The following is a 27,937-nucleotide window of genomic DNA, read 5'->3' as shown; positions in this document are numbered from 1 at the left end:
AACAATGGTTTATAAATGATGAATTCCGTATTTACTAATGCTTTATTATAAAGTGCTACCACTTTATCACTGTCTGTTGTTTCTCTCACTCTCTTGGAAAAACAAGTGGACAAGAGGTTCATTAAAGGGAGGACTGCACTGAGAAGTGGGGTGAAGTGGAGCAACAAAGTCGACTGACGGACCGTTCAGTTCAGACTGTGCTGTTCACCTCCTCCTCTTCCTCCTTCCTCTAACCTTGTGTGGTGGTAACAGTCCAGTCCATGAGTGTGTGAACAGGTTGCGTCCCAATGCCCTCGAAAACATACTCTCCCTTCTGTCTTTACATAGTGGTCTCCTCCCATTCCAGCTCAACATCACCTGAAGACCAGTACAAATGTGTGGCGTGAGTCCCGTGCTGTGGTGGGTGTGTGGTTTATTTGAGTGTGTGTTCATATGGTGTTGTTTACCTTCCATGGCATCCAAGGAGTCCATCTTTTCCAGAGCAGAATAGCTGACAAACCAGATGGATTGGCTGTTGCCTTTGTTGTTTAGAAGTTCCAGCGTACTTTGGTGCAGGAAGATGTACTGGGCCTGACACACACACACACACACACACACACACACACACACACACACACACACACACACACACACATTGACAGATACTGAGCAAGTGGTGGCTGAGGCTGACCATGTAATTGCAACAACTCTGATCTGATTGACAACAATATTCTTTTCACAAAATTGTGTAAAAAGCACATGAATTTTGGATCACTTACATGCAATCAAGATTATCCCTTAGGTCGGGACACAAACCTATCAGAGCTTATTTGCAGATTTATTTCCAACTTGCTTAAACAAAAGTAACATAAAGATTCGAAACCTAGACTAAATTGGGATACTGAAAATTATTTTGTCTATTAATGCTGCAGCAGCCACAGCCACAGATGTATTAGTGAGAGAGCAGGAAACAATGTTTTAATTCATTCAAATAAAGTTGCTCACTGAACGAAAAAGTTTATTCAGGCTTCCTCATGCTTTTGTGTTTTTTTGGCCCGTAGAGCATGCCCATTAGTGTCCTTCCCTGGCTCAGGGACTGTCGTTGGGACTGTGATGGAGAGTGACTGATAACCTACCTTCCTGAAGGATTTTGGTGTAGTCCAAGTCTGCGTCCATTTGTTAACCTAAATGAACTGAAACCAACGTCAAGCTCAATGCACGGCTGCACTGGCCCAACCACTTAGTAGAGCAGGGAATGAGCGGAGCAACGGCAGAGAGTAATCCTAGTTCACTGCAGTTCAGTTAAGGCCTGCATCCTTTCTTGTGTTGGCAACTAAGGCATGCGCTATACGTATGTTCTGTTAGTAGCTGGTATAGCCAAGACTTAACTGTAATCTCCTAGGCCTGACAACCAATTTTTTACTAGTCCTACCTGTATGGTGACATCTGACATTTTGTACCTACTAAAGCTGAATTTAACGCAAATGTATGTGTTGTATGTTTGTACAAACTGCCTCTTAGGCAGTGTAGTATGGCAACTGAAGCAGCCAGACCACTAGACAGGTTTTAATATATCCCTTATTCAATTCACTTATCAAGGAAATGTCTTTGAAAGTGAAAACTTAAGTGAATGTGCCTGAAATGCTAGTTATAATTCATTGCCTGTGTTTTTACTTCGACACAAGTGTTTTAAATAAAAGGGTTACACTGTGGGCATGTCTAAAGCTGTCTGCAAAGGCACTGTGCTCCAGCAGTTTGTAAGTTTATAAAATATCTGAATCTGACTGACGCCCTCTTAAAGCTGAGGCTCTTGTTCGTATATGACTGGACTACACTGCTAATGGCTAGCTGTCTGGCACACTGAACACTGCTGTCTCAAAGAATCATGCCATCGCAGGTTGCAAGCAGCTCTTGTAGCTGCAGGCTCATAACTCACTGTTAAAAATGTGGACACAAAGAAAAGCACAGAACCTCAGGAAATAATAAAACAATAAAACTGAGAAGACGCCCAGGCACTGGGCAGAGCGTCCCTGCAGACACCGAGACACACACCACAGGTCCATAAGTAATGACTGAACAGGGTAATTTTAGGATAGGTTGATGCTGTTTCAAGAAGGGGAATCCTGCTCAGCACATGCCTTTAATCCATTGCCAGATCATTCCCTTTGTGAAAACAAGAATTTTCCTAACATTTTCTCTTGGGGATGGGATCACAGCAGGGCATGAAGTAAAAAGTAGGACAACTACTTTGCAATTTGTACTGGAACAACTTAAGACAAAATACTGTATGATACTCCTTTTCTTGTATTTTGTGTATTCTCTCTGGGTTGTGAAATTTAACCACAGGGGAAAAAAATACAGTACTGTATTTGATTTGAACTCACCAGATTCTGTACCATACACATCCTCTCGCTGCGCAGTTCAGCAACCAGACCATAAATATCCACAAAGTCGTGATCTCTGACGTGCTGAATGAGGTGGTCAAGAGCGATGAACACACCTGTTCTGCCCACACCAGCACTAAGGAACAGACAGACGACAACACACCATTATACTGTCTGCTGCTTTATTACACTGAAGATGACATAGAGGTTTATAGTGTTCTCTATTTGTGGGTTAAGCACAAAAGGAACAGAAGACGATTTTAGTAATGACAGTAATGCCATTTACGGATGGACTTTGTTTATATGAAACTCAATTTAATCAACAGAAACAGAATAAAGTAGTTAGTGCACTTACTTTTAAGAACCTTACTGTAATTTATGCATGTCAGTGACGTGCCACAGTACCTGCAGTGGACCACTATAGTGGTGTTGTCGTGCCGGTGGGCTCGGACAGCTCGGACAAACTTAATGAGAGTGCTGCAGGACTCTGGGACTCCGTGCTCAGGCCATGACGTGTAGTTGAAGTGGCGGACCAGAATGTACTGCCCGTGCTGCACAGAGGAATTCATACAAGAAAATGCAAACAAACAAAAATTTACTGAAAAGACATGAGAATGGTACCAATCTTCTCATCGACCTCTCAGTAAGAGGGTGTGTAAGCGAATTACCCCAAATGTTTAACTATTTAAGTGGTTTGTCTGTGTGTGTCTGTGTGTGTGTGTGAGAGGGGTTATTAGTTTAGTTACCTTTTCTACTTTTAGAGTTCTGACAGTCCAGTCAGGAAGGACTTCCTCTGACACTTTGGAGATGAGAATGTCACTAAACACTGACATTGGCTTATTGTCCTCTGGCCAGTACTTATGACACCGAATCTGAAATGACACAGACACACACACACACATTAATCAGATCTTCTTAGCAGAACCATCCTGCTGTTGTAATGGAGCCCAAAAAGGAGCCTAGCCTCCTCTGAATGGTATTCCATAACAGGGGCAAGTCTCTCAAGACGCACTCTGCCTTTCTCGTAACATTGCGTGAGCATGGCGATGGTGTGCGTTCCAGTTTCCCAGATCATCCTCCAGAAATCAGCCACTGTGCCAGGTAGAGGACCCTGGGTGGCTATGAACTCATTGGGACAAAGGTAGCCCTAGAGACAGAGAAAAAGAGAGAGAGGTTTATGTTTGACATCTTAAAAATGCCTTCAGCAACATTCTTCACTGTTGAAAAGATTAAATGAATCTAATTAATAAGCTAAGAGTATCTGTGTTTGTATCTATCCTTCTTACAGAATCAGAAAGGGACGGGGCGAAATGTACAACAAACTCCTCTAGTTGCAACTGTGTCTCATGCCTGCATAACCACTTCTTAACTTAATGACTGATGAAGTGGAAGCGACCCTCCAGGTTAACCACTGGGCTTGTAGCAGCTGATAGATGGTACTCACTGAGACAAAGCTGCCGTTGATGTAGTCAGAGCCCGCAGTTCCCGGTTCTGACAGCAGCTTCACTCGGTTGTTATTATCTAGGCACAGTTTAGTGAGAAGAGAGGGGTAGAAATGGGAGTTGAAATGCAGCTGTGCAACAGTAATGAAATACATAGACAGTTAAATGCTAATACACAAATAAATGTTGGTATACTGTAAGTATCATGCCACTGGAAAGCTTACATGGTTTGATGTTGGGAAAGCGGTTTTTTGATTTGTTCCAGGGCAGTTCGGCGTCTGTGGTGGCCAGGTCCTGCAGCAGCTTTGGAAGCTCCTGGGGAGATAAAGATGTAATGCAGCAGTATTCACATAAATACACATATAAGAGGTTAAAAGTCAGGAACAGCATTTTTCAAACTGTTAAAAGTTAAACTATGGACTTAAGTGAAAGATAAAAGTAGAAATGTGTCTCTTTTATAAACTTTAGAAAAAAAGTAATTTATCAAATCTTTGACTTTAAAAATACTGTTACATTTAAGAGCGGGCCAGAGGTCTCTAAGTTGGTTAAGAATAACTTGTTGGCGTCTTAGGTGGCTGCAGTACAGAGACGGCGGCAGAGGATCATCTGACACGTGTTAGGTAATGAGTATACATCATTGGTCAGGATGAATAATAAATAAAGCAGTATGTATAATTTAGAATAGGGTAGTTTTATCTTACTATTTGCAGCTATCTCCAAATGCTTCTTTGACAGGATGTTGTACCTTTTTCTTTTAACTTGTGAGGGGTTCCAAAAAACAAGAATAAAACTGGCATTGATTTTGTTTCTTATCATAATCGGTTTTCTTTGTCTATTTGCAGATTTTCCTTCATGCTCCCGTTTGGTTGTTGTTTTTTTGTCAATTCCCGGCAATTTTCAATTATTTAATCCCATTCATAATTTACACATTGTTAGATGTTTGATAAACACCGGTCCGGCTTGTAGGCAAACACTTACAGCAAACTCTTCCTGGAACTTGGCATTGTCATTGGCACACAGATCCTCTACGTGCTGCAGAAAAGACTTTTTGTTGACAGGCCTGACAGAGAGGCAAGGAGAGAAGTACACTAGGTGTGAGAAACAGAGAGAGGTGTACAAAAACCCTGCTATTTTTTGTATGTTTATTCTAGGTTACAACATGTAACATTGAGCAGTACAGGACATGCTCATCTACGCTGCAGCTACTGTGTGCATGTTAATGCAGGATGACTTACTTGAGTGATTTCCTGTAGCTGAGCAGCCTGGACAAAAATAGACAGTAAAGATCAACCAAAATAAACAAATTAACTCAAAAATCTGAACCCACAATGTAGTATTTTTGTCCTTGACAGCGGAACTGATCCTCAATGCACAATGAGTGTACATGGCATTTTATGTTTAAGCAAAGGAGGCCCGACCATCTTTAATCAAATCCACTGACACTGACTTTAACGTTTTGATCTAAAGGAATACAATTATGTGAAGAATGTGGTTAGTCCCTTGTGGCTGGCGTTTCTTCCTGAAGGTTTGTAGCTACGCATATCCTTAGCTAACGATGCCGCTCACCATTTGTGCCATCTAAGACCGCTAGGTCTTTCAAGCAATTTCAAGATAGTGAATGGGTTAACATATTAAACTGGTTTCAAGCAGAAGAGTGTCAGCACAGCTTTGCAGTCCCTGCCAGTGATGGAGGAAGGGCATGGCTTTAGGCTAAATGTTGATGTCACTAATCCATTCATCTGCTGACTTCCACCAGTGGTTAAATAAACAACACAGACACAGAGATTTCCCTTGAGCGTTAATGGGTAACATGATGATGATGACATACATCGTGACAAAAGAAAGGTGGAGTACACCATGCAAATAATTCATGCACAACAAAACATGGCACGCACTGGTCAAAAGCCCAACTTACTGGATCACATAAATTTCTTTCCGTCTAAAGAAGAAGGAAGAATACCTGGTGAGAGAAAAGTGCTCGATGAGAGAAAAACAAAGCCAAGGCGAGTCAATGCAAGTGTCTGCGTGCAAGGAAAATTATTTGAGCCATTCGTGTGACAAGTGACAAGGAAAAGTGTGTTATTTTAACATAAACTCTGCTTAGAAAGGTGGTGTTCATACAGATCTCAGCCCACTGTCTAAGTCATGAAGAGATTCTGATCAACAGAGCAGAGAGACACGCTGTCAGCTGGAGCAGCTTTACGGTGAGAACAACATGCAACTGTGCTCTTAAAAGTGTGTGACAGCGAAAATGACTTCCTCGGGAACTATCAGGAATTGTACTCAGGAATTGCGAAGAATCACTGTATAAGAAAAAAATTCCATATTGGATGTTTAATAAGGCAGGAAAATATTTTTCAAGTAGGGCAGTTATATTACTTTTATCCATAACAGATAAGGGACAGTTATCTGCCAAGTGAAAAACACTTTTATTTATCTCTCTTCTTTCATGTGGGTTTTATGTTTTTAATGTTCCTGTTCATTTAAATCCTCTTGAAGATTACCAGACACCTACACGCATCCCACTATTTCTGTTTTCTTTTTTTAATCTGTCATTATGTGGGTATTCTTTAGATTTGGGGAGAGGAGCTTTATGTGCTTATTGGTTGTTCCAATGCTGATGTCTATCTAGATTAGCAAATACAAATCTAAAAACAAAAACTCAAAATTTCTTTCCTGTAGTTTCTCGCCTCATCTTAGCCATCAGTGTCCTTGATAACACCAAAACTAACACTGAATTTGACTTTGTTTCTTACCAGCTTGCAGCACTTATTGTCTGTGCAGCTGTTTGTGCCAAATTAGACAAGCAGAAAGGCTAGGTGCTGAATTTGCATGAGTGTATGGCGGGCGAGATGCAGATAGGATGACTTGTCTGTTCTGCAGAGAACTGAAGGTAAACTATAAAGTACAATGATCCTGTGTTGTTCTGTGGTGCTGCTGCTTCTATTTTCTGCACAACACTAGAAGATTTTGTGATGACAGGAGTGCACATCATGTTGGCTGCAGCAAAGAGATTTTTGTCTTGTTGACTTAGATTTAAAATCTTGTCTGGAACAACTAAATCAAGCATGAAGTCATGTTGTGTGCACCCAGCTTCAGCTGCCAAAAATGGGTGTGTTATATTTGTTAAAGTGATGCTTCTAGATCAAATCTAAACATGCAGACTAACCGGTTGAGTTTTTCTTGTTTCAGCTCCAGATCTGCAACAGCGATGAGCTGATCCAGCTTACACTTGGTCTCTATGATCTCTGCTTCTCTGGGTGAATAAGTCCCGCCCTCTTTCTTACGCTGATGAATCCTGACACGTCAATCAAACACATTTGTTAAGTAGGTAAACACAGAATTATAATGAATAAAAAAGGAAACAGATTTATTGCAAATTATGTAATGTGAATCTGAGCATTGAAGGGAGGGGTGTATTTGTTTGGCAGTTGAATTCAAATATCAACATACAGACTCTCCCTTTAATACTAAATCAATGCAGCATTTTGGAAAATGAATCAATGCCTGTTTCCTTCTTACTTGACTGAGCCACAGATGATGATGATGAGTAACACAGCCAAGAAGAAGGAGAGCAGAACACCCAGAATGATCTGCTCGTCTCTGGTCAACAGCCCGTCCACTGCAGAGAGAGGGAGCGAAGACAGAATGGACAACATTACACAAAAACAACAAAGGGGGCTATGCAGGTTATGTTTTCACTTTTGATGTAGAGTAATACTGGGATGAATATAAATACCTGCAGTTTTGACATGATCTGAGTACTCAGAGTCGGTGTATTGGCCATTGATGTTAGTGGCTCTGAACTTAAACCTGGTGAACAGTCCAGTGTCAGCGTTATTCTTTTGTAAAACATGTACATTCAACGTACAAGTTGTGTGTGCATGGTACACTCACACATAGACTGTGTTAGGCTTCAGAGGCCCATTGCAGAAATTATCAGTATTGTTCTCCTCCAGACAGCCATCGTCCCGTCCGATCACATATGTTTCTGCCGTCTGGCTGTCTCCAGACACACTGCGACCACCTCTGACATGTAGGTTTGTGCGTGACGACCTGTCCCCCAACAAACACGCTGGGTTGGGGAACCCCTTGTCGGTCAGGTAAGGGGCAGGACGATTAAAAAATGCATGCTTCCAGTTGCTCAGGTTCTGGATGTCCTTCACTGTGACAGGATGAAAGAGAGGAAAAAATTGCAGGGGGACTGAGACAAATTTCTGCTGACGTTAAGCCCTTTGGCTTTTGCTTATATTTGGTCTTTTGTGAGCTTAGGACAGAGTGACGTACTATAAAATAAGATTCTACTTGAAGCTTTAAGCACAAACAAGACTGATACCCAAGTGTATTCAACTAAAAGTGATGGCTGTCAATGTTACTGAAGAGTCATACCCCCTGACTCGGCCACGATGACCTGAATTTTTGTGATTGGTCCATTGTCGTCACTATAGAAACAGGCAGGCATGCGGATGGTGATACTCCTGTGGGTTACCATGGCAACCCCTCCATGGCCCAGCACTGCCTGGGGTCTCTGGGTTGGTTTGGCCGGGGCTAGAATACACGTGTGAACGTGTACACACACACACACACACACACACACACACACACACACACACACACACACAGGTTAGTTGTGTGAACACAGTGTGAAGATTTTAATCTGTAGCATTAACATATAATAGTCAGAGTGAAACTGCAACTCTACATCAACTCACAACTGACAGTATTACTGAGCTACATTTGCTTTCAGAGGTTTCAGAACAGGCCTGCATTCTGTTGTGCTGAGCAATGATACTGTGCAGCAGAATCTCGCATCTATGCTGCACTGCTGCAACAAGAAAGAGAGAAACACTGTAGAGCAGTGCGGAGCACACACAAAAGAAGGGACTTGTACCTTTGATTTGTGTAGTTATCTGGACATGTGGGCTGGGTGGACTCCTACCAGCCGCGTTTATTGCTGAAATCTACAAACAGACAAATAGAAGAAAGGAAGGAAGACAGTCGAAAAGATGGACAAGCACAGAAAGGTGGAAAGAAAACAATTTGAACAAGGGCAAACTTATAGGGGTTTGGGCAGATTATTCTGCTGTTACAGCTCCAGGTGTGTGACCAATGAGGGTGTATCTGAATGAGCATGCCTGTGTGTGTGTGCGTGTAATATTTATGTGGTCTTCACCTGCATACTGTAGCTGTGTCCTCCCTTTAGGCCCTCTATGACAGCAGTCAGCATGTTTTGGTCTCTTTTGGTGATATTAAGGCTAATGTTCTTGACCAGCTGGCCCTTTTCGTAGATGTACACAAAGTAGGCGGTTATGTTTCCATTGGGCTCCTCTGGAGGGCTAAATGTCACCTTCACACGGTTCACTTCCTCTGGGACAAGTGATACAACCACGTTCTTAGGAGGGTCTTTGGGTTCTGGGGACAGAGTAGAAAAATAATAATAGATATTCAGTCATATCTACAGGTGGGCAGCAGCTGTCATAGATGCTCAAAGATGTACATTTCCACATACCCTCCTCCAGCGTTTGAAACCCAATAGGCCCAATGGCCTTCCCATCTCTGGCAGCATGCTCCAATGGACCAGTGAAGGCAGTGATAGTCACAAAGTAACGAGTGAAAGCAGTCAAGTTAGTCACAACGACAGTCATCAACTCTCCTGGAGCTCGGACTGTTGAGATGTTCAAATCAGGGCCGTCCACCTGGTATGACAGGAGAGTTCATGGAAAGATTTAAAACTTTAATAAAGGTTGGCCTGCCTTTAAGCTGCTACTTCTTTTAAAAACTATGACAAACATAACACCATGTCTGAGATCACTAACTGTGGTGACACTTACAATGGTGGTATATTCACATTTGTGTGCGTGTGTGTGTGTATGTGTGTGTGTGTAAAAATGAAACTCAATGAGGTGACCTGCACAAGATACAAAGTCGGTCCAGAGAGAACAGCTGGAGCTTCCCATGCAATGCGAAGGCTGTTGGAGGTAGGGGTCACTTTCAGGTTACGGGGAGGGGAATCGGGTTCTGAGGGAGGAGAAAAAAAAAAACACAGAAACACTTATGTGCTATTAAATTAAATTAAATTAAATTAAATTACAATTTACTGTGTGTTTTATCACGGATGATCTTTACACCTAAAGGTAATAAATAATCAGACTTTTAAAGAAGGTAAAAGTCTGTTAATAAGATAAATGTTGCTGTGTTATCGTGCTAATGTTGATTGATCATTCCTCTATGCCATTGCTTGGAATCACTTGGAATCTAATCGAACCAAATGTAAGCCACACTGTTATCATACAGTATGTGGTCACATGGCCTATAATGGCTCTTGCATCTGCTCATATGTCTGTGTTCTGACATGACTATTAATTAGTTGTGAAGCATTGCTGTGGACTGGGGTTGAATGAATTTGCAGCCTGCTTCATTTTAGGATGTGCTTTAACATTGTGCACTGATGATGAATCATGTATTTAGGGCAGGGTAGCAATACAGTGCTATGAATATGTGAACCACTGTCAAGAAGTCATGAAGAGATATTGATCTTGCCAGTCTGCTAATTCTGAATGCATTAAGATGTTTCAACCTAACATGTAAACATGTTTTTAATTTCTCAAAACAGCAGTTTATTATGGTACATTACATGTTATTACGATGCTATAACTGCCTATAACACTATAACAGGTAAAGCCATAAAGATCTTCATGAAAACATGAGCGAGATAAAATGCCTTGCCTAGGTCTTGATGTCAGAGGCCCAAGTCACTAATGAAACATCTGACATCAATCTAGATAGGAATAGGAGTGACTCAATCTGCATAATGATTTCTACTGGGATCCCTGTTAAAAAAAAGTATATTAGTCAAATATTCCTCCTGAGGTCCTGACTAACTGCCAACTCTCCTCTGGCAACACAAAAAGGTCATCACTGTGATGTTCTTACTTCCTGCCAGGGTGCGTTCATAATTCCAGTCTGTATATTCTCCCACTCCAGCGTTGGTCACAGCAGCCACTTTGAAGCGGTAGTATCTGTATTTAGCCAGGGACTGGAGTGTGAGGCTTTGGTTCTCTTCAGTCCCATCCGAAGCATTCACTGACACTGTGACATTAGAGTCCACACAACTGGAGATCAGTTTTTCCTCTGGGGGCGGTTGTGCAGTAGTTGGTATGTTTGGTTCACAAACAGTTGAAAGCAGCTGTGCAATGATGTGGTACTCTTTCAGCAGGCCTGGAATGGAGAGCGGTGGAGCCCACTGAAGTGTCACATTGTTAGGTGAGACCTGAGAGATGGTGAGGAAGCGAGGGGCAGCCGGGACTGTTAAGGGAGACAAAGAGGACTTTTGTATTGATTCTTCATTGCTTTATAAGCAATTAGAAGCCAACCTGCTACAGATTACAATAAAACTGAATACCTGATTCAGATAGAGTGGAAGCAGTACAGTTTACTGTGTCTCCAGGTCCTGCAGAGTTGACTGCAGCCACAGTGAGTGTGTACTCCTGGTCTGGTGACAGCCCATTCACTGTGTACTCTTGTGTGTGAGCCTGGTGTGTGTAGGACTGCAAGTCTAACTCCAATGCAATCTCATAAAAAAGAATCTGCCCATTAGGGTGGGCTGGGGGTTCCCAAAACAAATGAATTGAATCCCAGCTCACTCCTGAGCAGGTTAGGTTCCCCACAGTGTCAGACACTGCAGACAGAGAGGTGAGACAGTGATGTTGTTATATTAGCATTCTTCACTTTACACTGTAAGAGGTAATAATCAAAGTTTCTGTATTTGTATAGCGTGATACACACATAGTCTTTGCACAGGACTCTCTATTACTGGAATCATTAGAAATCCTGATACACATTTTACGTGGATCTTATATGTATCTTGTACTTTGGACAATCATCACTACATTTTATTTGTTTCTGTTTTTTTGTGTAATGACTATGGTTGCATAGTCAGTACCTCTGAGGTAATGACCGCGGAATCACAATCGGCTTGTCTTGTGCTATGTTGCTGAGCCTTTTTAAACAACGTCATACAGATGTGCTTGTGAAAAAGACTCAATGGCGTCTCCACTGGTTACACAAACTAAACTTCTTTGGAGCAGATTGGAGAATATCGACAATATCCTTTTTTAATGAAAGTGCTTGAACTTTTTTTATTGATTTGTCCCCCTGTTGTTACTTCCCTTTATTACTACTTAAAGCCAATTCTATCAGGAATGTGTTTAGATTGCCTGTGTTTAAAACAAATAGAAGAAAGTTTGGTTTACTCTCAGAAGCCTTAAGATTTGCAAACAGCTCAGGTTAAAGACAGACACTTTGACACATGCCTTTGTGGTGTTGGACACTGATGACCAACTACGGGTTTGTACTTGTGTCTTTCAACTTATTTTCTCCTTCTTTTCTTTAAAGGTATTACTCTGTCATGTTTTGTATTTTCACATGCATGTGGATGTTTTTTGTGGTTTTTTTTGTTTGCCACTCTGCTTTCCTTGAATTGCCCCTTAAGGGACAAACAGAATATTTCGAGTTGAATTGTATATACTGTACAAATCTTAGTTTTTAAGACTGATTAATTTTGAGCCATAAATTGTGAGCGGTAACCTAAATCAGTGTTAAATCCTTTGTGGGTAGACAGTGTGTACTTTACCTGACTCGTTAGTTGTGAAGGTCACGGGGATGCTGAACTGATTCCCATGGCCGACTCTGGTGTAACTGTAAACACTGATCTCGTAGGAGCTATGAGGCCTGAAGCCTGATAGATAATCTGTCGTCGATGGACCAGAGGAATTCTACATTTGTGCACACATACACACACACACACACATAAAGAAATGACACACAGGAGATTAAATCATCCAATCCTGATTACTAGAGTGGATAACGTTTTACTGTATCAGCACACATATTTGCCCATGTGTGTACGTATAATGTTGCTGCTGAGTGGTATCTGGGGTGTGAAATTAGAGCTACCGTAAGTGTGACAATGTGTTCTCTTGCTCATACTGAGTGGGTCTCTGGAGTGTGTGTAAAGTGTGTGTGTGTGTTGTTGTTATTGTGGAGTAACTTTTGGTGTGTGAAATTAAGGGTACCCTGTGTGTGACGGTGTGTGTGATGAGGTCTCGGATCCTGAAGCCGTACTGTATCACCACTCCATTGGGCTCCAGCGGAGGCTCCCAGCTCAGCCACACAGAGACTGCTGTGTGGTTGTATATAGTCAAGTTGCGGGGAGGAGACATGGGGCCTGAAACACAAAGTTAGGCAGATAGAGATGAAGACTGACTGAAACAGAGAGCAGATGTACACCCATAGTTTGATAAATAAATACCATCTCATTAGGGCATTTTAAACGTGCTTTCAAACTGACCTCCTTCATCGGTGTGCAGCTGCAACAGCAGATAAGGCCCTGAGCCTTTACGCGTTGCAGCCGTAATAGTGAGGTTGTAAGCTGTGTACGGAAGTAGGCTGGTGAGGATGAACGAAGTGTTGGGGGTAGATGTTGGGCTGGGGCCCCCTGGGCCAAACAGAGTGAGGGTATACTCGATTATCTCCCCGTTGGCCTCCAGAGGGCGCTGCCAGACCACTACGATGGAGGACGATGACAGATTCCTGGTGGACACCAGTAATGGAGCAGAACTAGGAACTAAACAGAAACATGCGTCAGTGCCACAGTAAGTACATTTGCCATACTCAATAATTGAATGTATACGTAGATCAACTCACTATCATCATCCGTTCTGAGGTACATCGTGCTGGTATGGTTGTAGGCAGGGCCAGCACCAGTAGCCGGGGTAACAGTCAACACATATGGGAAATATTTCTTGAGTCTTGTGAATAAGAAGACATTGTCAGTTGTGGTATGCTTGATGGTCTTGTTGACAGCAAGAGTCCCTTGGTTGGATACATTTGGGGAGATGCCAGCTTCCTGTAAGGTGAGAAGGTAGTAGGGACGGCCGTTGGGCTCAAGGGGAGGGTCCCAGCTGACGATGATGGCTGTGGAGCTGAAGATCTGAGCTGTCAGGTTTCGGACCGAGTCACTTGGCACTGAAAAGGTAGACAAGTAGAATAGTGTTAATAATAGACTATTATTAACTACCAGTGAAAAAACTTGAAAACTCTGAGCCTCTTGATGTGAGTGTATTATACTACGAGGCATTAAATTGGGGCATCAATCAACCATACGCACTCTGATGTCTGAGGGAAAATGAACAGCGCACCAGTCATCATCATCATCATCATCATTATCATTCTCTATCACAAGCACTGTCACAATCATTGGCAGTATTGTTGTAATTAACAAACAGCACATCAAGTAGAACAATACGGCATGACATTACTTTAGCAACAGAGACACACAGCAAAGTAAAACAGTACAGTAAACAGACACACAAATAATATTCTATGAAATTAACATGCCATCCAGAGATATACAGAGGTGTTTAGGAGGGAAACTTGAAACCACTGAAAACCTGGGGAAAGAAAAGGATCAAAGAGAAAATACTCATCCTGTTCTTCATCTCAGCCCCTCCGAAAATAACCCATGGTACACACAGTAGGGAAAAAAAGGGGAGATGAAGGGGAAAGGGGAGATTAAACTCGACAGATCCATAAGATGAATGAGTGGGTATGAGGGGCCAGGTGTGTGTGGGGGTCTGAGCCCAGGGGAGTGAGCCCCTGCTGGGCATGGCTGTGCGGGAGAGACAAGGTGCCCTGGAGGTCCGGTGCTTGGCTGAGAGTGGAGCAGCTAGAGCACAGGCAGAGATACAGAGTCAATATGAGCAGTAATCATTCAGAGACAGAGAATACTGTTTACAAGAAAAATAAATCCCAACATACAAACATGTACTGTATGTGACACAGGCTGTGGCGGCTGTCTGCACTATTTTTCCCAAAATCACATAAAAACAAGGAGATCAGCTTTATGTACACGTTTTCTCTGAGGATATCAAAAAGACTAAATACATTTAAACACTATATGCAAATGTTGGTTTCCATGGCAACAATGTGATTGTAGCATGAGCACAGTATGAACTTTCAAAAAGCACATCAGGCTTTGTTTTTTTCCCCTGTGTCTTCATATGGTACATGGTTCTGCCCTCTCTTTCTTTTTGTGTTTTTTTAATCCCTCACAACTTTCGTCGTGCTTAGTAAAAGGAAACGCAAACTGGCTGTCTTCAAGACGCAGTGTCACAGGCAGACAGAAAGAGAGCCAGTTTGCCAGACCGATTGTTATCTCCTTTAACGAACAGGCTGAAAGTTACACCTTTAATCCCAGAGTTTTTATGTATTTTTTTTTTTTTTGAAGTCAAAGAGTTTTGAAAAAAGTGTGCAGACTAGCCCTCCAGTGAGACTGTCAATCTTTGTTTGCAATAACTATATTTCATCATATGTAGCGTTTTAAATTTATGTCTATTCTTTTTGACAAATTTATATTAGTGTATGTGAGATTGTGTGTGAGTGTGTGTGTGTGGGTCTGACTGACCATCCTCTGGTAAGAACAGGGCTAGTGGATTGCTCCGGACTCCTCCGTCCCCTTGCACAGTGCTGGAGGTCATCCACAAGGTGTAGTTTGTGCCCCCAATCAGCCGAGTCAGAGTGTAGCAGAGGACTGAATCAGGAGAGGCACGGGCAGGTAAGTCTGAAATGGGAACCCTCTATGGGTAAAAAAAAAAAAGAGCATTATGATACACTGAAACACGTATTTAAACAGGAGCAAGATTTTGTGGTGTATTTACAGACGGATGACAAATGAAAGAAAAACCCAAAATTAGGTGTCTTGGTCAGGTGTTGGTCCACCGTGAGCCATCTGCATTTAATTTGTTTCTCCACTCATTTATTCAGATTTTTTCTTTAGACCACTTTGGGAGCAGTAGAACAAGCTGTAAACACAATACTGATATTTCGCATTATAAAGTTGATATTGTGAATGTTTTAGTAATTTGCTATGAGCTAGAATTAGCTATGTAAACATGCAGCAGACACAAACATTAGCATTCATTTGCTGTGTTTGTGTCCATATGACAAATGTATTTATTCTCTTTGTTCTGTTTGTGTCCCCACCTTCTCCTGAGAGACACATTTAGCTCTTTAGCTGCAATAATGTTCCACTATGTTCACCAGCTGGTTGCTAACTTTGCCTGTTTGCTGTTTGGTCCTGTGCAAATAGTGTATAGTGAGGAAACAAAGCTAATGAGAGCAGCGACAGTGAACCAAAACAGGAAGTTGCGAGCCAGAAAATGCACACAGTGAGCTAAAACACACTAAACTCTTGCAGAGCTGAGAGGAACTGCAGAGTTGGGTGATAATTTGTCACAGACGCCCGTCATTTAACCCATTTTTGATATAAAAAATTTGATTAGTGTAGCTTTATCTGTATTCTATATACAGTATATGTGTCTCACCTGCTCAGTCACACTGTTGTTATGAGAGTAGTAAATTGTGTAGTGTACAATAATTCCATTGGGTTCAGTAGGCGGATGCCACAGCAAGGTGACAGAGGAGGCGGTCACATTTGCAAAAGTCACATTCTGCGGGGGGTCAAATGGCTCTGAAAGCCAGGGAGCACACAAAGGACATACAGACAAATTTTCAGGAAGTGAGAAAACCTTCATGGAAATACATGGTAAAGACTATTTTGTGTGTGAGGATGATGAAGTTATCTGTCAAAATTTATATTACAATCACCCAGCACCTGCATTGGTGGTGGTAAAGCTGATGTAGATCAGTACTCCTCCATCTCCCAGTCTTGTCCAGCTCGAGACAGAGGCATTGTAGCGACTCTCAGAGTCTACATTAATAACCACTGATGTCTCTGTGACGTTCTGCCATAGCTCAGTTGTTTTGTTCCTAACAAAGAGAGCACCCATTTATATTGCAATGTGTTCTGTTTTTTAAACAGAGAGTCAAAGAGACAGAGATAAGTAGATAAAGAAACTCACCAAACTCTGACAATGTAGTAGAGTATGTCTGAATTGGCTTCAAGTGGTGGTTGCCATGACAATTTTACCTCATAGTCTGACAACTTCCTGGCGTGGAGAAACTGAGGAGCTGTGTCTGGAGCTGAGATGCAGGAGAAAGACTTTCCAGTAACATAATACAAATAGGAGTTTGGCTTATCAGTACAGAAGCTGAACTGACGAGTGATTTTTAAATATTATTAGGACTTCTTCTGAAAGGCCTTCGGGAATGTGCCAGAGATACCCTGAAATGAAACCGGTTAGTTATAATGACTCTGTTGTTTGTGCTCCCTCAGTCCTGATGGGAGACTTGAGTGTCACGTGGCATCAAATACCTGTGATGTAACATCATTAGAGTGAGCTGAAACAGAAAGATGTGCTGTAACTGAGGAGGAAAAGGCAAGAGGAAAGTCAGATTTAATCAGATGCCCTTCGAACTCAGTCATGATGTAATCATGCAGTGTGCTGCATCTGAAAACAAACCCTCCCCCATTGCTTTTTCACCCCACCCGTCCCGCTCACCATCCTCCAGTGTGGTGATGTTGAGCGGCTCGCTGCTGTAGTTTCCAGGCCCCACGCGTGTGTGTGCTTGAACCATGACGTGGTAGTGTGCATACTTCCGCAGATGTGTGATGTGGATGTAGTTGGTTGGGGAAGTGAGGTTCAGGTAGTGACTGGAATTCCAAAGCTCAAGGCTGTAGTGGGTAATGACCCCGTTAGGCAGCAGAGGAGGGTGCCAGGTCACGTTCACCTCGCTGGGACTGATTGACTCATGAGTGACGCCATATGGAGGACTACCTGGGACTGGAAAGAGAACACAAGAACATCCACCTGTACTAAAATCTGAACTGCTGAAATTGTTACTAAAAGTTTTCATATATGTTTATTTGTGTGACTGGGTGCATCCATCAACACACCATCCTCGCCAGATAACAGGTATAAAGTGTCTGACGTTTGGTTGCCGTGGCCGTAACGCGTGTACGCCCTCACAGACACGTTGTAGTAGGAGAATGGCTTCAGGTGGATCAGGGTGACGCTGTTAGAGGATGTGTTCATCAACGCAGAGTAGGACTCGTTCTTATACAGGACCTCATAACGTTGGATCACCCCATTGGCTTTCTCTGGTGCAGACCAGGCCAATGTGACGGTGGAGGGACTTGTCTCAACCACAGTGAGGTTCACAGGGGGGGAGTCGGGCTCTGAGCACGGGAAAGAACAGAAAAAGCCCAGATTGGTCTTTCATTGAATAAAATGTGATTGAATTGATAAGTCATGACTGAAACACAAAGAGCTAACTGATGTAGCATCACATCAAATGTTATTGGTTTTTCAATAACTACATGGTAAATTTGATAATCTAATGTTTCATATTTAATACCAGTTTGACGACATTCAGTCACTGACATTGAAACACAACACTAGATGCCAGCCACTTTTCCTGTAGTTGCATTTTTTAATCCATGACACATTTATTGATATGTTCATTCAACATTCACTATAAAATGTGTGTTACTTCCACCACACTTATTCAAAACAAATGCTTTGACACTGTGTTTCTTTGTGTATACAGTTTGTGTTTAGCACGTACCGTCCTCTAAGGTGAAAACAAAGATGTCATCTTCCTCAGACAGAGAGCTCTCTCCCACAGCTGTAGATGCAGCTACGCGTAGCTTATAACCAGTATGCTTGTCCAAATCTATACATTAGAGCAAAGATATTTAGCAACAGACCAGAATTATAACGACTGCATAGAAATGTGAAGAGAAGGTGATTACTCTACCTGTTATCAGTATGCTAGTAGTGTTAGTAACCCACTTCAGGGCCTGGTTTTTGTGCAGTTTGAGGCCATAGACAGTGTAATGTGTGATCCATCCATTGGGGTTGAGTGGTGGGACCCAGTTCACTAATATGGAGGTGGAGCTGATGTTTTGATAGGATACTTCAAGCACTGAGCTAGGGACTAAACAACACATATTATAAGATAGTATTAGTAACAAAGACATTTTTAAAGGTACCTTTTACAGGCCTTTTTTTTGGTTTATTTGCAATGAATGATTATTGCAAGTGACATGTGACCACCCACCCTGCTCCCTGGTCTTCTCAGTGATATGTGTTGCAGGACCCTCTCCCACAGTTGTGGAGGCAGTTACCCTGAACGTGTAGTCAGTGAAGGGATTCAGTTCTGAGACAAGGTAAGACAACTCCTCAGACAAAACGTCCATCACCTCCTCTCTCACTGTTACACCTGTGGCAAGCATGCAGACACAGATTGATACACAAGACCACATGCACACACAGGATTTATAAGCACTGTAACAGATGAAAATCCTTTTCTCAAGGGCTGCAGGAAGTTACAAGAAGCAGTGTAAATAGTTAGTGCTCTCCCACCTATAGTACCAGAAGCTGTAGCACTGCGTGTTAAAAAGTGTCCCATAATTGCTGCATCATGTGTGGACAAGTGGGACTGGCCTGGGGTCAGTGCCAAGGGGGGCGAGACTGAGGTCATATCCCCAGCATGTGGCTGCTTTGTCAGCCAGAGTGGAGATGTAGCAGGTGGCACAGAGGTAGGAGAAAATGTAGAGGTACCAAAGACTGCAGAGTCAGTAGATTGAATATTTGTGCTGTTAGAATGTGAAGCAGAGGCGTAACTGGTGCTGGGCATCTCAGTGATCATGGAGTCAGCAGTTGGTTGAGCATCAGTGTTGGGAATTTGGTCAGCGCCTCTTAGTTCAGAGTGTGTGGGGCTGGAAGCAGTCACACCAGTGGGCAGTGTGCGATCGGAAATAGTGGCCGTGAAAGTCGGCGGTGATGTAATCAGACTGAGCTCAGCAGTTCTCTTACTCCGCCCTGGCTTGTTAAGGACATTAGGGGGAAGTGTCGTATCTTCATTGAAACCAGTTGTATTCTGAAGGAAGAAAAAATATACATTTTAAATTCTGTTATCTATATGTTAATATCATTGTTGATTTCTTCAGGTTGGGTGCAGTGCAAAGCAGTGACTCTCAATCATTTTGGCTTATCAGCCCTTAGAGGAATGTCTACTTGAATCAGAAGACAGTAGACATGCCTTACAGGCTACATGCCTTTATAATAGTCCCAATAATCTAAGAAATGTGTCTATTTACAGCGCAGTATGTACAGGAAGTGGACATAGCACCATCTTATGCATATAAAGCATATAAACAATTGTTGATGAGTAAATGTGTACAGCTGAACAATATGTTAATTTACACATATACATCATAATGAAAAGGCCAAAGAGTGTAATCAGTGCCTCTCTAAAATGGATTCGTGGAACACTGGAATACAATTCTAATAGATTGTACAAGTGTTTATGAAATTATGTCCATCCCTTGAAAATCACCAAGAGTGGAGTTTTTACACTGTAAAAAATGTCTCTACAGGTCCATGGGACCACTTTTCTTTAAAATGTACAGCAAGTGTATGTGAAGATTGACAGTCAAATTTGATCCCACCTTTTCAACAGAACAGGCTCAGGTTTTAACACTGAATTTTCAACAGTACTGAGCTGTGATAGAATATATTTATAATGTCAGTACATAGATGTAACATCTGGCTTACCACTACTGCAGTGAGGGTGATGTCCTGCAGCAGAATGTCGTCAACCAGAACCTGCAGTCTGTACTGGGTGATCGGACCGTTTGGCTGGGCAGGGCTTCTCCAACTCACACGGATTGAAACTGAATCCTCAGCTACTGCCATCAAATCCTGCACAGCACTGGGCGCTACTCACACAAACATACAAATGAGGCAGGTGGAGTTAGACAAGTAAACACAAATTCACAAGGCACCACAGACTCACACCGCACACAAATTGTGTGTTATCAGTATGTTTAGCACGTGTTGATGAAGCATACTTCTCAGTAACTTTAATATTAAACTGAACGTTTAAATGTTTATTCAGATTACTCGATTAATCAAATAGCCAATGAAAGACAGAAAAGTAATCAGCAACTATCTGGATGATTGATTTGAGGCGCTTTTCAAGCAAATTACGAAAAACAATCTCTGGCTCCTGCTTCTCAAATGTAAAGATTTGCTGCTTCACTCTTTTTTTCTTATCTTTATTACTGCTAATTATTCAATTACTGTAATCAAAAAGAGTGTATCATGATAATGAACGTAATTATTAGTTGCAGCCTTGATATTCATCTAAATACAAAAAGACATGAGTTCCCCTCACCTTCAGCAGGAGTAATTACATTGACCTGCGCTGATGGACCCACTTCTCCAGCAGCTTTGGCTCGGACCCCCAATGTGTATCTCGTGTAGGGGCTCAAACCAGTAAAAGTGAACCGCATGTCTCCTGTGCTGTTCTCATACAAATATCCTGGGATGAAGAACAAACAGAAAATTGTATGGATGTGTACAGCATGTTTATGCATGCACATGAGTGTGTTCAAGAGACAATATTTAATAACCTGTAGGTCCATAAAGGTAGACCATGTAGGTAAATTTTCCTGTGATAATGTTGGGAGATTTCCAGGATGCGGAGACTGACCGAGACGTCATATTGGTTATAGAGAAGTTAGTTGGCGGGTCTTCTGGGGCTGCAATGGACAAACAAATGGAAATAATGTTTTCACATTCATTCACTATTATATAAGATAATATTCTAATTCACAAATTAAACAAAAACTACACCCTGGTTTGCTTCTTTTTTACCACACCTGATTCTGGCATGCGGACCATAGTGGAGGCTATCTGCCCCTCTCCATCAGAGGTGAAGGCAGACACTTCGAACAGATAGGCAGTGTAAGGTCGTAACTGATCAACTCCTACTGATATGGGCACACTCCAGGCAGCTGCAGGGGGCACGGCGGAGAGGGTGATGGGTGGAGACGATGCTGTAATCTCCAAGGGACTGAGAGTGGCACGGGACAGGATATCGGCTGCATCCTAGACATAAAAAAACAAAAAGGACATAGACACAGGGTATATGAGAAAAACATTTATTTCTAGCCTTATATTGTACCGATGGTCAACCTTGTGACTTGGTAGCATCTATAATCCTGTCAGACACAGAACATTTCACAATAACAGTGAAAAAGGTTGACAGTATAATGCAGTACATTGCAGTGAGGCAGCGCTCCGGTCATGATGTCCTCTGCGTTGACCTCCAGCGTGCGGACCGTCTGCCCAGTACGAGCGTGTTTAGCCTTGACAGCAAACTTTGTGATGAGGCCGTTGATGCGGTGCGGCAGGAACCAGGTAACCACGACGAAGGTGTGGTTCTGAGCAAACGCTGTCAAGTTGGTCACCAGGCCAGGGGCTGCAGGAAATGCAAACACAAATTACTGTACACACACATATACGTACAGTACTGTTTATATACAAATACTGTTTTAGATTTCGAGATCATTATGCAAGTGTGCATGAATACTCACGGGACTCAGCTGTCTTTATGTATAAAGATTTGCTGAAGGTTCCTATTCCAGCTGGACCTATGGCTGCTACCTAAATGGACAGAGTGAGAGAGTTGGTAGGCATTACTTATAATGATTTATTCATGTTCCTGTCAAAAAGGCAGTCATCAGATCCTGGTTAGGTGCTTATCTCGGGCAATGACCACAACTGGAATGACACAATGTTAGAGGAGATTCAGTGATCCCAGTAACACGTGAACAACAATGATACAAAATTACACATTTACAGTACGTAAACAGACCTTAGCCTCAGCCTGAATTTCTGCTTGCAAATAACCAAAACTAGTGTTTGGAGTTTTTTTCTTACAACAATGACGCTGTAAAAAATACGTTTTCACAGGTTATTGTGTCTCATATTTAGCTGCCAATACATAAAACGAAAACAAATTCTCCCAATGGACTAAGAAGTCAATTACAGTTGTTTACAGTGCAGTTTTCCTTGTTTCTGTAATTTTTCAACCAATTTCCAATACTAAATGATTTGTGTAGAAAACAGGTTAAAAACATTCATTTTATTGTTCATTTATTTCTGTTCACTGGAAAATAAGGAGTACATAATAGACAAAAATATGCGTTATGATGGGAATTTGTTGCATCTTGTATGAATGATTTTAACTGCTCAGAACGTGAATATAACTTTCTTAGCCCGTCAGATATACAGTATGGGCCAAAACAAGAGAAGAAGTTCCTCATGAGCTCAGCTCTGTGCATGATCTGGTGGGCCAAAAAATTCACAGGTGGGATGTGGTAATATGATACACAAAAACACAGTATGTGCAGGTATAATCACGATGTGTGTCAGTCTCTCAGAGTCCGTTTGTATGAAGGTCAGTGAGGGTTAATGAATTCTGAAAACTAATAAGCATGATCATGTTTAAGCTCAGTGACAACAGACAGTGGAAAGAGGCATGGCTGATTAATAGATCTGTTTACCTGATTAATAATGCAATCAGGATCGATTACCAGTATTCAGCCAGATCAAGAGAATAGTCTGGTCCTGTGGGCTGTATGTTAGCTAGCTAAATCCACATGATAATGCGGGACAGGTGTGTATCTACTAAATATAAATATTTTACTAATATATATGTTCACCCATATACAACAGTAATATCCTTAGAATGTGGTTCCTGTAAGTGTAGCATCCCATCAAGAAAGCTTGTTCTATTTACTTTGTATAAATATTTGCATAACAGTTTTATTGTTTGGCTATAGTTATAGTTTTATGTTTTATATCAGTGGTTTTCACAGTGTGGTTATGTGATGTCCTGAATTTTGGGTATTTGAGTTCACCAACAGCAAATTCCTATCATCAACACTGTCATGGAAATAAAGTTTTGAATCTTGAATTGTGGATCTTACCTCAATGTGGTATGTAGAACCTGAGATGAAGTCAGTGAGCAGTGTCTCTGGTACGTCCAGGTACTTGGTCACCTGTGTGAAGGTGGGATCGGGGTAAGGACACACCTCCTTGTACCTACAAGGAATGAAACAAATTTTAAGTTCATCGTCTCCCAACTTACATTACACATGTATAAGCAGTATGGGGCTAGATGAAAGACACAAAGCAACAGTAAAAGACATGCATGCTATTAGATTTAGGCGCAAAACTGCAAGTGGTGTAAAGTAAGCACAGTTTCAGTGTATTTCCATTTCATGCTACCTCTACTCCACTTCATTTTAAAGTGACAGTTCTACATATTTGACTGGGAACATCACAAAAGAGTCTTGAAATTATTCTTTTCTTAGAACTTGTTTCAAAACATTTCAAAAATCCACTTTGCCTTATTCTTTCTTATTTCAAGAAACAGACACTTGTGTTGTAGAAAATGTTGATTTAAATAAAAACATGTCAAAATATTCCTTACTTTAGGCCTACTGTACAAAATTATGTTTTTAGAACTCTGTTATAAGACTTTCTGCTGATTAAACTGCCTAACACGTAGTAGTACTTAAAACCCCAAACTAGACCCAATACAACAAAAATGCTGCTCACACATTAATGCATCAGTTATAATAAAGCTATGATATGCTCTTTATTAGGTACACCTTGCTAGTACCGGGTTGGACCCCCTTTCGCCTTCAGAAATGCCATAATTCTTTGTGGCATACTTTCAACAAAGTGTTGGAAACATTCATCAGAGACTTTGGTCTATATTGACATGATAGCATCGCTGCAGATTTGTCGGTTGCACATGCATGATGCGAACCTCCCGTTCCACCACATCCCATTTTAAGATCTGGTGACTGTGGAGGCCATTGGAGTACAGTGAACTCATTGTCATGTTCAAGAAACAACTTTGAGATGATTTGAACTTTGTGACATGGTGCACTATCCTGCTGAAAGTAGCCATCAGAAGAACGGTACACTGTGGTCATAAAGGGATGGACAAGGTCAGCAACAATACTGAGGTAGGCTGTCATGTTTGAATGATGCTCAATTGGTACTAAGGGGCCCAAAGCGTGCCAAGAAAATATCACACAAATCAAAATATCCTATTACACCCCCACCACCACCAGCCGGAAACGTTGACACAAGGCAGGACGGATCCATGCTTTCATGTTGTTTATGCCAAATTCTGAACCTACCATCTGAATGTCGCAGCTGAAATCGAGACTCGTTAGACAACGTTATTCAAACCTCCTATTGTATAGTTGTATTGTATCTATTGTAACGATTGGTTGTTTGAGTTAATGTTGCCGTTCTGTCATCTTGTACTCTGGTTATTTTCTCTTTTTAGGACCGCTCTCTGTAAACCTTAGAGATGGCTGCGCGTGAAAATCCCAGTAGATCAGTAGAGGAATACTCACACCAGCCCGTCTGGCACACTTTCAAAGTCACTTAAATCCCCTTTCTTCCCCATCCTGATGCTCGGCCTGGATTTCAGCAAGTTGTCTTGACCATGTCTACATGCCTAGATGCATTGAGTTGCTGCCATGTCATTGGCTGATTAGCTATTTGTATTATCAAGCAATTGAACAGGTGTACCTAATAAAGTGGCCAGTAAGTGTGTTTGACACTGTGAAAGGGGCCATTATTTTGGCACTTTGTTTTATTTATTCACATTCCATCTTTCTTCTATCAATTGTATATTTCGTAATTCTATATTTAATATTTCATGACCTCATGATGACTTAGTACCTGATTGGTGGCGGAAACTGCAATTTTGTTGTCACTGACAAAGAAAATAAAGCTCTCCTGAATTGTAAATTTGAGACTCACAACCTGTGCAGACCCACGCAAAAGTACCAAAATAAATCTTGAATCACAGTTTTCCAAGAACACAACAATTACCTGATGACGTATCCGTCAATGTTCTTGGCACCAGGTGGCATGATCCAGGAGAGCAGTATACCATTGGAGCCCACAGCCTCTCCTTCTAGGTTTAAAGGTGGACCAGGAACTGGTGGAGAAGAAGGGACGTGTGTAAAGGAGAGGAAAGGAGAGGAGAGTGTTTTTTCTCATCCCATCTTTTCCCTCTTTCTACTGTGTTCAATGCAGAAATCCAATACTACTCTTTTGATAAATAACATCTTATGTATATCAGAATTTAACAGAACACAGGACCAAAGTCATTTGAAGAATAGTGTTGTTGTCTGTGGGGGACTGATCCTCCGAGCTTGTGTGTGTGTGTGTGTGTGTGTGTGTGTGTGTGTGTGTGTGTGTGTGTGTGTGTGAGTGTGTTTTAGGCCGAACTCTGATGAATAAGGCCTCACATAGCAGTGGCATTTCACTGACATTAACTGCAGACCCATTCATCCTGCAGTTCAAAAGCAGCGGCTTAAGTTACCTAAGAGGAATTAAACAGGGAAGGGAGTATACCCACACATACACACACACACATACACATTAACGAACATCTACTGTACCAGGTCCTCTCCCTCAGTGTGTGTGTGTGTGTGTGTACATGCGCTATACAGGGAGTGAATTAAACAGCAGAGGGCAGACGAGAACCTGATGGACATTTAACATCCAAAAACAAAACCCCATCCAAACAACAAACAGTGTGTGTGTGTGTGTGTGTGTGTGTGTGTGCACATCTTACCACTCCCATTAGTATTGATCATGCGGCTGACTCCAGGGCTGATGTTGGAGGAGGAGGCTGCTGTGACTGTTACAGCATATTGTGTCCCCGGACTTACATTCACCACATCAGCCTGCGAAAACACCAAAACTTAGGTAACTTAGGTTGGTATAAGGTTTGTCCTGTCAAGTCAGACAATAGAAAGAATAGCTGCCGATTCGTACTCTGTCAATCAATTAATTCAGGACTATTTGAGTATTTATTTTCCTCCTTGTGTATGTTTTTTTAACCTATTCATAATTTTTTTTCAGAACATATAATTAAAATTCAAGATTCCTCTGAAAAACTTCTGCATATAGAAGCAAGAATACATCGAAATTACAATAACCCTAGGTCAATCAGCCTTCTGTTATTGTATTTTATTATGCAGCTTACTACAGAATCACTACAACTCTATTTGAAGAACCTTACGTCCTCAGCCATCTGTATCAATATGACGGTGGGTGGTTGTGAAAACATAACAGCTTGTTTCTGCTTGTGGTTGCACTTCTTTGTATCTTCATATCGTAGCTTATGTCTGTGTGACAGAAGAACCGGATTGCAGGCTTTCTGCTTTGGTGTGTGTTGCATTGAACATTTGCACTTCTGACATCAGTCTGATAAATGGCAGTGTTTCACACAACCTCCCAGAAATTTGACCATGCATTTTTATTTTTTTTTTTACATCTGTGGCAACCTCACTGTACATGGTTTGGATTTTATGTGACGACAAATATGTGTATGAAGATACAAGAGCAGTGTAACAGTCTGTAAATATTTTGTATATCAAAATCTACTGTGTGTGCACAGCCAGATACTGAGTGTTGAATTCTTACCTTTGACTGTTCCTGTCCCAGGCAGAGTGTGAGCAGCAGGATGAGGGAGAAGAAGGCCATGCTGAGTAGCAGAGTTAGCTTTAGTTTAGACACAGCAGGTTAGAGGCCTTGCCAGAGGGGGCTGCATTCACTGTTAGTCCAATATTGTTAGAAGTGGACTACAGGTAATCCACTGAGCTGAACAGAAATAACTCCGGGTCTAGAAGCTGGTTAGTGGCATTAGTAAATGTCACAGGGTTAGTGGTCCAGGCATTGGATATGAACAGTTCTTGGTCTTGAGGTATTCCAAAATTTTAGATTTTAGTGGCTAGCCAGGGAGGGCAGTGGGTCCTTTCATTAGCACGAGGCTAACGTTCTCCCTCTGGTCTCTCCCTCTCTCTCTCTAGGGAGAGCTGCTTAAGCAAATGAATGATTCAGGGTTGAGCTCATGAGGCCAACTTAATAAATAATGAGATCTATTACTCAACTCTGTGTTCTGTGTGCTCTGTGCATGTGCTGTGTAAGGTTTCATTTTGGGGGGTATCTGACACCTGGCAGCCGGGAAGAGCCAGGCTGGGGTGGGAGGAGAGATAATGCATGCATGTCTTGTTGTCCGAGCATCTACATTGAGTTTATTAGGTGAAAAACTAAGTGTGAATTCAAAAAACCCTTGTTACTGCATGCTAGCAGTGTATGTTTCATTGACTATGTGTGTATACCTGAATGTGTCCATCCAGTGCAGGGTGGACTGTGACTTTTCCCTGGTTTGGTAGCAGGTTCACCAGGTAATCATCCACACACCCAACTGCCTGCTCCCAACGTAGCGAGAAGGCACGATCAGACACATTCACGACACGCACTCCTCGTACAG

The 27,937-nt window shown here is 41.9% G+C and overlaps 1 protein-coding gene across 2 annotated transcripts; it reads right to left on the bottom strand.

The window, feature by feature from the left end:
* Positions 1 to 23: 23 nt before the first annotated feature.
* ptprq (protein tyrosine phosphatase receptor type Q) lies at positions 24 to 27,922 on the bottom strand. 2 transcript variants are annotated; one of them, XM_046037459.1, is made up of 43 exons: positions 27,786 to 27,922; positions 27,088 to 27,148; positions 26,234 to 26,345; positions 25,483 to 25,591; positions 23,550 to 23,664; positions 22,152 to 22,221; positions 21,837 to 22,036; positions 21,435 to 21,663; positions 21,186 to 21,314; positions 20,948 to 21,094; positions 20,326 to 20,489; positions 19,132 to 19,648; positions 18,827 to 18,988; positions 18,524 to 18,703; positions 18,332 to 18,439; positions 17,661 to 17,942; positions 17,266 to 17,547; positions 13,511 to 13,831; positions 13,155 to 13,430; positions 12,880 to 13,031; positions 12,438 to 12,579; positions 11,208 to 11,483; positions 10,739 to 11,110; positions 9,714 to 9,823; positions 9,315 to 9,501; positions 8,979 to 9,217; positions 8,697 to 8,766; positions 8,195 to 8,353; positions 7,703 to 7,970; positions 7,545 to 7,618; positions 7,328 to 7,427; positions 6,975 to 7,103; positions 5,721 to 5,765; positions 5,041 to 5,067; positions 4,784 to 4,865; positions 4,030 to 4,120; positions 3,808 to 3,884; positions 3,376 to 3,510; positions 3,110 to 3,235; positions 2,769 to 2,914; positions 2,364 to 2,499; positions 447 to 570; positions 24 to 357 (listed from the first exon to the last, which is right to left on the bottom strand). In XM_046037459.1, the coding sequence occupies exons 1-43, from the start codon at positions 27,797 to 27,799 to the stop codon at positions 320 to 322; spliced, it is 6,783 nt and encodes a 2,260-aa protein (XP_045893415.1). In that variant the 5' UTR covers positions 27,800 to 27,922; the 3' UTR covers positions 24 to 319. The 2 variants fall into 2 exon arrangements, with proteins under 2 accessions (XP_045893415.1, XP_045893416.1); XM_046037460.1 differs by lacking the exon at positions 5,721 to 5,765.
* Positions 27,923 to 27,937: the final 15 nt, after the last annotated feature.

The sequence above is a fragment of the Micropterus dolomieu genome, linkage group LG22, assembly GCF_021292245.1.
Source record: "Micropterus dolomieu isolate WLL.071019.BEF.003 ecotype Adirondacks linkage group LG22, ASM2129224v1, whole genome shotgun sequence".
Lineage (NCBI taxonomy): Eukaryota > Metazoa > Chordata > Actinopteri > Centrarchiformes > Centrarchidae > Micropterus > Micropterus dolomieu.
Note: the sequence above shows the minus strand (reverse complement) of the source record. Positions and strands in the feature narration are given on the sequence as shown.

Coding starts and splice junctions, on each gene's coding strand:
- ptprq (XM_046037459.1), bottom strand. Junction 19,649..20,325: donor TCACCCTCACTGCAGTAGTG/GTAAGCCAGATG, acceptor TTCTTCCTTCAG/AATACAACTGGTTTCAATGA. Junction 5,766..6,974: donor AAACAAGAAAAACTCAACCG/GTTAGTCTGCAT, acceptor TTCTCTCACCAG/GTATTCTTCCTTCTTCTTTA.